The following is a 12451-nucleotide window of genomic DNA, read 5'->3' as shown; positions in this document are numbered from 1 at the left end:
TGGATGCATTATCTCTAGGTCATCACTCCACGTAAGGAGTATTTCCTGTGTGTTTTGTAGTGTTATTTGTTCTTGGTGCAAATAGTATTACCTGTGTGTTGCAGTGTTCTTGGTGCCAGGAGTATTACCTGTGTGTATTGCAGTGTTCACAGTGTAAGGAGTATTACCTGTGTGTGTTGTAGTGTTCACGTTGCAAGTTTTACATGTGTGTATTGCAGTTCACGGTGTAAGGAGTATTACATGTGTGTGTTGCAGTGTTCACGTTGCAAGGAGTATTACCTGTGTTTATCACAGTGTTCATGGTGCAAGGAGTATTTTCTCTGTGTGTTGCAGTGTTCACGGTGCAAGGAGTATTTCCTGGGCACACCCACTAACGGCCACCAGTGCTACCGCCAGATGCAGGTGGACTCGGAGTACTGCCTGGATCCAAACTCCCAGACGGACTGTCTGCATGACCCAGTAGCCCTTCTGCCCGGCCGTACTGTGTTCTACGCTGTGCAGCCCAAGTACCTCAATGTGGACATCCGCATCACCATTGACATCACTCAGGGTGGTGCGTTGGCTTGGCTTAATTTGACAGGGGGATGAGGGGAGGGAGGATGGGGGTTTGATTTGATGGGGGAGGGAGGGTGGGGGTTATAGGGGGAAGGGTTCTCTGTTGCTGTGATGGGGGAGGGAGGGGGGGGGAGGGTTATAGGGGGGAAGGTTGCTCTGTTGCTGTGATGGGGGGTGGAGGGTGGGGTTATAGGAGGGAGGGTTCTCTGTTGCTGTGATGGGGGAGGGAGGGGGGAGTTATAGGAGGGAGGGTTCTCTGTTGCTGTGATGGGGGAGGGAGGGGAGGGTTATAGGGGGGAGGGTTCTCTGTTGCTGTGATGGGGGAGGGAGGGGAGGGTTATAGGGGGGAGGGTTCTCTGTTGCTGTGATGGGGGAGGGAGGGGGGAGTTATAGGAGGGAGGGTTCTCTGTAGCTGTGATGGGGGAGGGAGGGGGGAGTTATAGGAGGGAGGGTTCTCTGTTGCTGTGATGGGGGAGGGAGGGGAGGGTTATAGGGGGGAGGGTTCTCTGTTGCTGTGATGGGGGAGGGAGGGGGGAGTTATAGGAGGGAGGGTTCTCTGTTGCTGTGATGGGGGAGGGAGGATGGGGGAGGTTATAGGAGGGAGGGTTCTCTGTTGCTGTGATGGGGGAGGGAGGGGGGGGTTATAGGAGGGAGGGTTCTCTGTTGCTGTGATGGGGGAGGGAGGATGGGGGAGGTTATAGGAGGGAGGGTTCTCTGTTGCTGTGATGGGGGAGGGAGGATGGGGGAGGTTATAGGAGGGAGGGTTCTCTGTTGCTGTGATGGGGGAGGGAGGGGGGAGTTATAGGAGGGAGGGTTCTCTGTAGCTGTGATGGGGGAGGGAGGGGGGAGTTATAGGAGGGAGGGTTCTCTGTTGCTGTGATGGGGGAGGGAGGATGGGGGAGGTTATAGGAGGGAGGGTTCTCTGTTGCTGTGATGGGGGAGGGAGGGGGGAGTTATAGGAGGGAGGGTTCTCTGTTGCTGTGATGGGGGAGGGAGGGAGAGGATTATAGGGGGGATTCGCCGTGGCTGTGAGGGGGGAAAGAGGGTGGGGGTTATGGGGGGTGGGGGGTTGGGGGGATTCTCTGTGGCTGATGGGGGAGGGAGGGTGGGGGTTATAGTAGGGATTCTCTGTTGCTGTGATGGGGGAAGGAGGGTTGAGGTTGTGGGGGGTCGGGGGGATTCTCTGTGGCTGATGGGGGAGGGAGGGTGGGGGTTATAGGAGGGATTCTCTGTTGCTGTGATGGGGGAAGGAGGGTTGAGGTTATGGGGGGTGGGGCGTTGGGGGGATTCTCTGTGGTTGATGGGGGAGGGAGGGTGGGGGTTATAGGAGGGATTCTCTGTTGCTGTGATGGGGGAAGGAGGGTTGAGGTTATGGGGAGTGGGGGGTTGGGGGGATTCTCTGTGGTTGATGGGGGAGGGAGGGTGGGGGTTATAGGAGGGATTCTCTGTGAACTGTGACCTTACTTTGATGGCTGTGTCCAGGTGTGAACTGTGTTCAGTTGTGAACTGTGACCTTTGTGTGATGTCTGTGTACAGGCATGAACTGTGACTGTGACCTTACTGTGATATCTCTGTGCAGATGTGAACTGTGACCTGTCTAGGTGTGAACTGTGACCTGTACAGGTGTGAACTCTGACCATACTGTGATGTCTGTGTCCAAATGTGAACTGTCACCTTACTGTGATGTCTGTGTCCAGGTGTGAACTGTGACCTGTCCAAGTGTGAACTGTGACCTTACTGTGATGTCTGTGTCCAGATGTGAACTGTGACCTTACTTTGATGTCTGTTTCCAGGTGTGAAGTGTGACCTGTCCAAATGTGAACTGTGACCTTACTGTGATGTCTGTGTCCAGGTGTGAAGTGTGACCTGCCCATGTGTGAACTGTGACCATACTGTGATGTCTTTGTACAGGTGTGAACTGTGACCATGCTGTGATGTCTCTGTACAGGTGTGAACTGTGACCATACTGTGATGTCTCTGTACAGGTGTGAACTGTGACCTTACCATATCTGTGTCCAGGTGTGAACTGTGACCTGTCCAGGTGTGAACTGTGACCTTACTGTGATGTCTGCGTCCAGGTGTGAACTGTGACCTTACTGTGATGTCTCTGTACAGGTGTGAACTGTGACCTTACTATGTCTGTTATCAGATGTGAAGTTTTACCTGTCCAGGTGTGAACTGTGACCTTACTGTGGTGTATCTGTACAAGTGTGAACTGTGACCATACTGTGATGTCTGTGTCCAGGTGTGAAGTGTGACCTGTCCAGGTGTGAAGTATGACCTGTCCAGTGTGAAGTGTGACCTTACTATGTCTGTGTCCAGGTGTGAAGTGTGACCTTATTATGTCTGTGTCCAGGTGTGAAGTGTGACCTTACTTTGTCTGTGTCCAGGAGTGAAGTATGACCTGTGCAGGTGTGAAGTGTGACCTTATTATGTCTGTGTCCAGGTGTGAAGTGTGACCTTACTTTGTCTGTGTCCAGGAGTGAAGTATGACCTGTGCAGGTGTGAAGTGTGACCTTACTATGTCTGTGTCCAGGTGTGAAGTGTGACCTTACTATGCCTGTGTCCAGGTGTGAATTGTGACCTTACTGTGGTGTATCTGTACAAGTGTGAACTGTGACCATACTGTGATGTCTGTGTCCATGGGTGAACCATGACCTGTCCAGGTGTGAACTGTGACCTTACTGTGATGTCTGTGTCCAGATGTGAACTATGATCTGTTCAGGTGTGAATTGTGACTGTACCATGATGTCTGTACAGGTTTGAAGAGTGACCTGTCCAGGTGTGAACTGTTACCTTACTGTGATGTCTGTGTCCAGGTGTGAAGTGTGACCTGTCCAGGTGTCAAGTGTGACCTTATTATGTCTGTGTCCAGGTGTGACATGTGACCTGTCCAGGTGTGAAGTGTGACCTGTCCAGGTGTGAAGTGTGACCTTACTATGTCTGTGTCCAGGTGTGAAGTATGACCTGTCCAGGTGTGAAGTGTGACCTTACTATGTCTGTGTCCAGGTGTGGAGTGTGACCTTACTATGTCTGTGTCCAGGTGTGAAGTATGACCTTACTATGTCTGTGTCCAGGTGTGAAGTGTGACCTAGTCCAGGTGTGAAGTGTGACCTTACTATGTCTGTGTCCAGGTGTGAAGTGTGACCTTACTATGTGTCCAGGTGTGACATGTGACCTGTCCAGGTGTGAAGTATGACCTGTCCAGGTGTGAAATGTAACCTTACTATGTCTGTGTCCAGGTGTGACATGTGACCTGTCCAGGTGTGAAGTATGACCTGTCCAGGTGTGGAGTGTGACCTTACTATGTCTGTGTCCAGGTGTGAAGTGTGACCTTACTGTGTCTGTCCAGGTGTGAAGTATGACCTTACTATGTCTGTGTCCAGGTGTGACATGTGACCTGTCCAGGTGTGAAGTATGACCTGTCCAGGTGTGGAGTGTGACCTTACTATGTGTCCAGGTGTGAAGTATGACCTTACTGTGTCTGTCCAGGTGTGAAGTATGACCTTACTATGTCTGTGTCCAGGTGTGAAGTATGATCTGTCCAGGTGTCAAGTGTGACCTTACAATGTCTGTGTCCAGGTGTGAAGTGTGACCTGTCCTGGTGTGAACTGTGACCGTACTGTGATGTCTGTGTTCAGGTGTGAAGTGTGACCTTACTATGTCTGTGTCCAGGTGTGAAGTGTGACCTTACTATGTCTGTGTCCAGGTGTGAAGTGTGACCTTATTTTGTCTGTGTCCAGGTGTGAAGTGTGACCTTACTATGTCTGTGTCCAGGAGTGAAGTATGACCTGTCCAGGTGTGAAGTGTGACCTTACAATGTCTGTGTCCAAGTGTGAAGTGTGACCTTTCTATGTCTGTGTCCAGGTGTGAAGTGTGACCTTACTATGTCTGTGTCCAGGTGTGAAGTATGATCTTACTATGTCTGTGTCCAGGTGTGAAGTGTGACCTTACTATGTCTGTGTCCAGGTGTGAAGTGTGACCTTACAATGTCTGTGTCCAGGTGTGAAGTGTGACCTTACTATGTCTGTGTCCAGGAGTGAAGTGTGACCTTACTATGTCTGTGTCCAGGTGTGAAGTGTGACCTGTCCAGGTGTGAAGTATGACCTGTCCAGTGTGAAGTGTGACCTTACTATGTCTGTGTCCAGGTGTGAAGTGTGACCTTATTATGTCTGTGTCCAGGTGTGAAGTGTGACCTTACTTTGTCTGTGTCCAGGAGTGAAGTATGACCTGTGCAGGTGTGAAGTGTGACCTTATTATGTCTGTGTCCAGGTGTGAAGTGTGACCTTACTTTGTCTGTGTCCAGGAGTGAAGTATGACCTGTGCAGGTGTGAAGTGTGACCTTATTATGTCTGTGTCCAGGTGTGAAGTGTGACCTTACTTTGTCTGTGTCCAGGAGTGAAGTATGACCTGTGCAGGTGTGAAGTGTGACCTTACTATGTCTGTGTCCAGGTGTGAAGTGTGACCTTACTATGCCTGTGTCCAGGTGTGAATTGTGACCTTACTATGTCTGTGTCCAGGTGTGACATGTGACCTGTCCAGGTGTGAAGTGTGACCTTACTATATCTGTGTCCAGGTGTGAATTGTGACCTTACTATGTCTGTGTCCAGGTGTGAAGTATGACCTGTCCAGGTGTGAAGTGTGACCTTTTTATGTCTGTGTCCAGGTGTGGAGTGTGACCTTACTATGTCTGTGTCCAGGTGTGAAGTGTGACCTTACTATGTCTCTGTCCAGGTGTGAAGTATGACCTGTCCAGGTGTGAAGTGTGACCTTACTATGTCTGTGTCCAGGTGTGAAGTGTGACCTTACTATGCCTGTGTCCAGGTGTGAATTGTGACCTTACTATGTCTGTGTCCAGGTGTGACATGTGACCTGTCCAGGTGTGAACTGTTACCTTACTGTGATGTCTGTGTCCAGGTGTGAATTGTGACCTTACTATGTCTGTGTCCAGGTGTGAAGTATGACCTGTCCAGGTGTGAAGTGTGACCTTTTTATGTCTGTGTCCAGGTGTGGAGTGTGACCTTACTATGTCTGTGTCCAGGTGTGAAGTGTGACCTTACTATGTCTCTGTCCAGGTGTGAAGTGTGACCTGTCCAGGTGTGAAGTGTGACCTTACTATGTCTCTGTCCAGGTGTGAAGTATGACCTGTCCAGGTGTGAAGTGTGACCTTACTATGTCTGTGTCCAGGTGTGAAGTGTGACCTTACTATGCCTGTGTCCAGGTGTGAATTGTGACCTTACTATGTCTGTGTCCAGGTGTGACATGTGACCTGTCCAGGTGTGAAGTGTGACCTTACTATATCTGTGTCCAGGTGTGAATTGTGACCTTACTATGTCTGTGTCCAGGTGTGAAGTATGACCTGTCCAGGTGTGAAGTGTGACCTTACTATGTCTGTGTCCAGGTGTGAAGTGTGACTTTGTCTGTGTCCAAGTGTGAAGTGTGACCTTACTATGTCTCTGTCCAGGTGTGAAGTATGACCTGTCCAGGTGTCAAGTGTGACCTTACAATGTCTGTGTCCAGGTGTGAAGTGTGACCTGTCCTGGTGTGAACTGTGACCGTACTGTGATGTCTGTGTTCAGGTGTGAAGTGTGACCTTACTATGTCTGTGTCCAGGTGTGAAGTGTGACCTTACTATGTCTGTGTCCAGGTGTGAAGTGTGACCTTATTTTGTCTGTGTCCAGGTGTGAAGTGTGACCTTACTATGTCTGTGTCCAGGAGTGAAGTATGACCTGTCCAGGTGTGAAGTGTGACCTTACAATGTCTGTGTCCAAGTGTGAAGTGTGACCTTTCTATGTCTGTGTCCAGGTGTGAAGTGTGACCTTACTATGTCTGTGTCCAGGTGTGAAGTATGATCTTACTATGTCTGTGTCCAGGTGTGAAGTGTGACCTTACTATGTCTGTGTCCAGGTGTGAAGTGTGACCTTACAATGTCTGTGTCCAGGTGTGAAGTGTGACCTTACTATGTCTGTGTCCAGGAGTGAAGTGTGACCTTACTATGTCTGTGTCCAGGTGTGAAGTGTGACCTGTCCAGGTGTGAAGTATGACCTGTCCAGTGTGAAGTGTGACCTTACTATGTCTGTGTCCAGGTGTGAAGTGTGACCTTATTATGTCTGTGTCCAGGTGTGAAGTGTGACCTTACTTTGTCTGTGTCCAGGAGTGAAGTATGACCTGTGCAGGTGTGAAGTGTGACCTTATTATGTCTGTGTCCAGGTGTGAAGTGTGACCTTACTTTGTCTGTGTCCAGGAGTGAAGTATGACCTGTGCAGGTGTGAAGTGTGACCTTATTATGTCTGTGTCCAGGTGTGAAGTGTGACCTTACTTTGTCTGTGTCCAGGAGTGAAGTATGACCTGTGCAGGTGTGAAGTGTGACCTTACTATGTCTGTGTCCAGGTGTGAAGTGTGACCTTACTATGCCTGTGTCCAGGTGTGAATTGTGACCTTACTATGTCTGTGTCCAGGTGTGACATGTGACCTGTCCAGGTGTGAAGTGTGACCTTACTATATCTGTGTCCAGGTGTGAATTGTGACCTTACTATGTCTGTGTCCAGGTGTGAAGTATGACCTGTCCAGGTGTGAAGTGTGACCTTTTTATGTCTGTGTCCAGGTGTGGAGTGTGACCTTACTATGTCTGTGTCCAGGTGTGAAGTGTGACCTTACTATGTCTCTGTCCAGGTGTGAAGTATGACCTGTCCAGGTGTGAAGTGTGACCTTACTATGTCTGTGTCCAGGTGTGAAGTGTGACCTTACTATGCCTGTGTCCAGGTGTGAATTGTGACCTTACTATGTCTGTGTCCAGGTGTGACATGTGACCTGTCCAGGTGTGAACTGTTACCTTACTGTGATGTCTGTGTCCAGGTGTGAATTGTGACCTTACTATGTCTGTGTCCAGGTGTGAAGTATGACCTGTCCAGGTGTGAAGTGTGACCTTTTTATGTCTGTGTCCAGGTGTGGAGTGTGACCTTACTATGTCTGTGTCCAGGTGTGAAGTGTGACCTTACTATGTCTCTGTCCAGGTGTGAAGTATGACCTGTGCAGGTGTGAAGTGTGACCTTACTATGTCTGTGTCCAGGTGTGAAGTGTGACCTTACTATGTCTGTGTCCAGGTGTGAAGTGTGACCTGTCCAGGTGTGAAGTGTGACCTTACTATGTCTCTGTCCAGGTGTGAAGTATGACCTGTCCAGGTGTGAAGTGTGACCTTACTATGTCTGTGTCCAGGTGTGAAGTGTGACCTTACTATGCCTGTGTCCAGGTGTGAATTGTGACCTTACTATGTCTGTGTCCAGGTGTGACATGTGACCTGTCCAGGTGTGAAGTGTGACCTTACTATATCTGTGTCCAGGTGTGAATTGTGACCTTACTATGTCTGTGTCCAGGTGTGAAGTATGACCTGTCCAGGTGTGAAGTGTGACCTTACTATGTCTGTGTCCAGGTGTGAAGTGTGACCTTACTATGTCTGTGTCCAAGTGTGAAGTGTGACCTTACTATGTCTCTGTCCAGGTGTGAAGTATGACCTGTCCAGGTGTGAAGTGTGACCTTACTATGTCTGTGTCCAGGTGTGAAGTGTGACCTTACTATGTCTGTGTCCAAGTGTGAAGTGTGACCTTACTATGTCTGTGTCAACTGTAACTAACTGTGATGTCTCTCTACAGGTGTGAAGTGTGACCTGTCCAGGTGTGAACTGTGACTGTACTTTGATGTATCTATAGGTGTCAAGTGGGACCTGTCTGGGTGTGAAATGCGACCGTGCTGTGTCTGTGTCTAGGTGTGAAGTGTGACCTGTCCAGGTGTGAACTGTGACAGTACTGTGATGTCTCTGTACAGGTGTGAAGTGTTATGGTGCTTTGATGTATCTGTGTATAGATGCGGACGTGTACTTTTCCAACCGAGAGGACATGTTCCAAGTGTTTGTGAACAGCATGAACGGCATTCACACTGTCAATGTGGACCCTCAGTACAAGGTAAACAGGACCACTGTGATGTCTTTGTTCATGTGTGAATCGTGACCTTACATTGTCAATGTGGACCATTAGTACAAGGTAAACAGGATCATGTGGCACACAGCCACGGAGGCTGGCAGTGGAATTCCAGGGAAGACAGTGGATGGTCAGTTCTTCTTCTTCTGCGTTCCCCGTGATCATGGTCTCAGACTTGCAGTCCTATGCTGGAAATGAAGGTGGTGGTCTTGATGAGGTCTTCTTTGGTGCCCCAGAGCTATTCTGCCAATGTGGCTCCATAGGGCCACTGCTGCGTCCGTGCATCTTGATACAGGGGGCAGGACTGCAGCATGTGCTCCGGGGTTTGTGGGCCTGTCTTACACGGGCAGTCAGGAGTGTGTGACAGCTTCATTTGGTACATGTGGTCTCGCAGGTGGCAGTGCCCCGTGCGTAGTCGGAATATGATTGTCTGCTGGAATCGCTGCAGGTGAGGCATCTGGTCATAAGGTGGATGGCTGTGTTGTTGCTGGAATGTGTTTTTGAATTTTCGTTTGACCAGAGTATTTGCTTCCCTGTGTGACACTGGCTGGTTTGTCTGCTCCAGTCTGCTGCCAGACTTGGCCAGTCTGTCCGCCTCCTCGTTTCCTGCCAGACCACAGTGGGCAGGGATCCACTGGACAGCGACGTGTGTGTGTAGCGAGAGATTGCCAAGCAGGTGCTGTGTGTCTCTTTCCAACTGCTCACTGGGTGACTGCAATTTTTGGATGGCTGATCTGCAGTCTGTCAGAAAGACCACGTGTTCAGGCGGGTGTTGTTCTGCATTGATCAGTCTGGCAGCTTCTCTCAGAGCAGTAAGTTCGACCTGGTAGTTTGACGAGCGTCCACCCGCAGGCAGAGAGTGAGTAGAGGTGTGGCCATCTGGGTGACTGATGTAGATTCCACTTCCTCCATTCTTAATGGCTGCATCAGCAGATCCATCAGTGTAGATGCGAGTCCACACTGAGGCGTTGTACTTTGCGTGCAGCATCTCCAGCGTGAGGGTCTTCAGCATGTAGTCTGGCTGGTCTCCCTTGCTGGTCACTCCTGGCACGTCTGTAGCGTAGAACACGCCGTCCTGCTGAAGATTCCATTCTTCGGCATCCTGGAGAGGCTCTCGTTCTTCAGGGGTGCTGGGGAGGATGTCACTGTGGGTTCTCAGCAGTTTTTTTGCCAGGTGGTTGAAGCTGCTTCTCTTCAGTCTATTTTTGGTTGGTACTTGCAGCTGTTGGTGGGCTGGGTGTGAGGGAAGTCTTTGGAGTTTTTCATGCTGTATGAGAACTTTCTCTTCTCGTCTGGTGTCCAGGGGAGCGAGTCCTGTGGTTGCTTCTAGGGTGATGATGGGAGTGGTTTTCAGTCCCCCAGTGATGATCCGCATGCTTGTGTTTTGCACTTTGGCCAGCCTGCTTGTGTTGATTTGTGCAGCAGTGGCCCAGGCTGATGATCCGTATTCCATTACTGGGTGGATGTTGCCTGTGTATACCTGTTTGAGGATGGTGTTGTTGGCTCCCCATTTGGTGCCCGCTAGTTTCTTCATGAGGGACAGCCTTTTTGTAGCCCTCTTTTCTGTCTCTTTGATGTGGGGTTCCATGTCAGTCTCCAGTTTGACACCGAGGTAGGTTGGTGTGTCTTCTTGTGGAATTTGCTGGTTGTTGACCGTCAGTTTGATGTTCTCAGTAGTGGTGGAAAGAGAAAAACAGGTGGCCACTGTCTTGAGACTGTTGATGGTGACACACCAGTCCTGCGCCCATTTTGAGGTGTTGTTCAAGGCGTCTTGCATCCTGACTGTTGCTGTTGAGGTGGACTGAGCGCTATTCCACATTGCAAAGTCATCAGCATGCAAGGCTCGGGAAACGTGGGTGGTCAGGCCTTGTGTGATGTCGTTGATGAAGACGACAAAGAGGGTGGGAGAGATGACGCCTCCCTGTGGGACTCCTTCCCTGATGGTGATATTGTGACTCAGGCTGCCGTTGAGCTTGACTCTTGCTGTTCTGTGGCTCAGGAAGCTTTTGACCCAGTTGAACATATGCCCTGTCACTCCCATAGTCGATAGCTTCAGGAGGAGGCCTAGTTTCCACACCTTATCAAAGGCCTTGGAGCCTTGGATAGGTCTATGAATGTGGCAATGACTTTCTTCTTCTCCTGGAAGGCGTTCTCTATTGACAGTGCCAAGTGGATGAGCTGGTCTTCAGTGTTTCTATTTTTCCTGAAGGCCGTCTGTTCTTTGGTGATTAGGTTGTTGGTTTCTAGGTGCCACATCAGTCGTTCGTTGACCATGCGCTCGAGAGTCTTGTTGAGGCAGCTGAGCAAGCTGATGGGTCTGTAGCTGTTCTTGTTCTTGGGGTTTTTCTCCTTTTTCAGAATAGGGATGATGGTGGCTTCCTTCCACGCTGATGGGAAGATACCGGTGTTCCACAACTGGTTAAAGAGCTCAAGTAGCTTCTGTCTAGCAGATGGCCCAAGGTGCTTGATCATTTCGTTGCAGACTCTGTCTTTTCCTGGGGCTTTCTTGTTCTGGAGCTTCTTGATTGCATCGTTGAGTTCTGCCATGGTAAAGTTTGAGGTCATGGTTGGGGACGTGATGGTCTGCAGCTGAGTCTGATTCTGAAGTTGGCGCTCAACTTCTTTCCTTCTTTGTGGTGGGACCTTTATTATGCTTTCGTTTCTAAAGGCGTCTGCAAGGAGATTTGCTGCACTTTTCCCAATGTGGAAACTGCCATCTTCTTCCAGTACTGTTGTACCACGAGTGGATGTGGCGTCCTCGTTGAAGGTCTTGACAAGTCGCCATAGTTCCCCTGTGCTGCTTTCCAGGCTGAGCGATGATGTCTTGTCATGCCAGCTTTGTTGGAGTTCCCTGACTTTGGTGGTGTTGAACTCCTCTTTCAGCTCATTGTGGCTGGTGGTTGTCTCAGTGTTGTGGTTTAGTTCCATGCTTTCTCTGGCCATGGACAGCTTCTGATGGAGATTGGCCAGTGTTTTGGACCAGTAGGGTTTGTAGTCCTTCCTGAATCCACGGGGGATGGATTTCTTGGCTGCACCGAGAATGGCTTCCGTCAAATGCTTTGTGTTCCGGTTGACGTCGTCTGTGAAGGTGATGTTACAGAGGGCCTCTACATGGAGCTGGTAGTCTGTCCATTTCGCCCTTTTAAAGTTCCAGCTGGCTCTCTTTTTGCAGTATTCTGTGGTGGTCTACAGAGTGATGGGTAGGTGGTCACTTCCACCAAGCTGGTTGTTGACGACTCTACTGACCCGCTTCTGGATGTCTTCCGTGGCAAGGGCAAGGTCGGGGGTGGATGTTTTTTTTCCAGGCTCTGGAGTAGTAGGATGGCTTGTCCTGAGGCTTGTTGATCAGTATCAACTGGTTGTCCGTCATCCAGTCCTGGTCTCCTCTCCTCTGGAGTCAGTGGTCTCATACCCCCATGCGGGTGAGTGGCCATTGAAGTCACCAGTGATGAGATGTTTCTCTGTAAACAGCTGGAGGGTGTGGAGGTGTAGCCTTGTACTTGGTGAACTGTAGCAGTTTGTGATGTAGAGTTCTTCGCCCTTCATGAATGTTCTGATAGTGATGAATTCAAGTTCCCCTTCTGCTGATTGGGCCGTCAGAACTGCCGGGATGCCTTGTCTTACGAGGTTAAAACTCCCCCTTTGACTCCCCCTTTGAGTCCAGTTGGTCTATCTTGTCTGAAGGCATCGTACCCTCTGACAAAGAATCTGCGGTCTTTTGATAGGTGGGTTTCCTGAATGCAGATGATACCCACTTTGTTGTCTCTCAGGAAGGCCTGCAGCTCTGGTTTCTTTTGCTGGATGTCATCCGCGTTCCACTGTACTATTCTTAGGGCTGTCGTTGGTAGAGAGCTGTGACCAGTAGCTCTACTCTGCTTTTCCCTGAGTCCCAGGTCCGCAGAGCCGCCAGTTGCTGAGGTGGG

The 12451-nt window shown here is 50.0% G+C and overlaps 1 protein-coding gene across 1 annotated transcript in view; it reads left to right on the top strand.

Moving 5' to 3' along the window:
- LOC143289705 (multiple epidermal growth factor-like domains protein 8) overlaps nt 1-12451 on the top strand; it is a 150079-nt gene that overhangs the window by 133358 nt on the left and 4270 nt on the right. The window contains exons 35-36 of the mRNA XM_076598755.1: nt 334-553; nt 8416-8513. Of these exons, the coding sequence (XP_076454870.1) occupies nt 334-553; nt 8416-8513 (318 nt within the window). The remainder of the gene's footprint in view (nt 1-333; nt 554-8415; nt 8514-12451) is intronic.

Source organism: Babylonia areolata, chromosome 14 (assembly GCF_041734735.1).
Source record: "Babylonia areolata isolate BAREFJ2019XMU chromosome 14, ASM4173473v1, whole genome shotgun sequence".
NCBI lineage: Eukaryota > Metazoa > Mollusca > Gastropoda > Neogastropoda > Buccinidae > Babylonia > Babylonia areolata.
The sequence above is the reverse complement of the archived record's forward strand: the minus strand, read 5'-3'. Positions and strand labels throughout refer to the sequence as shown.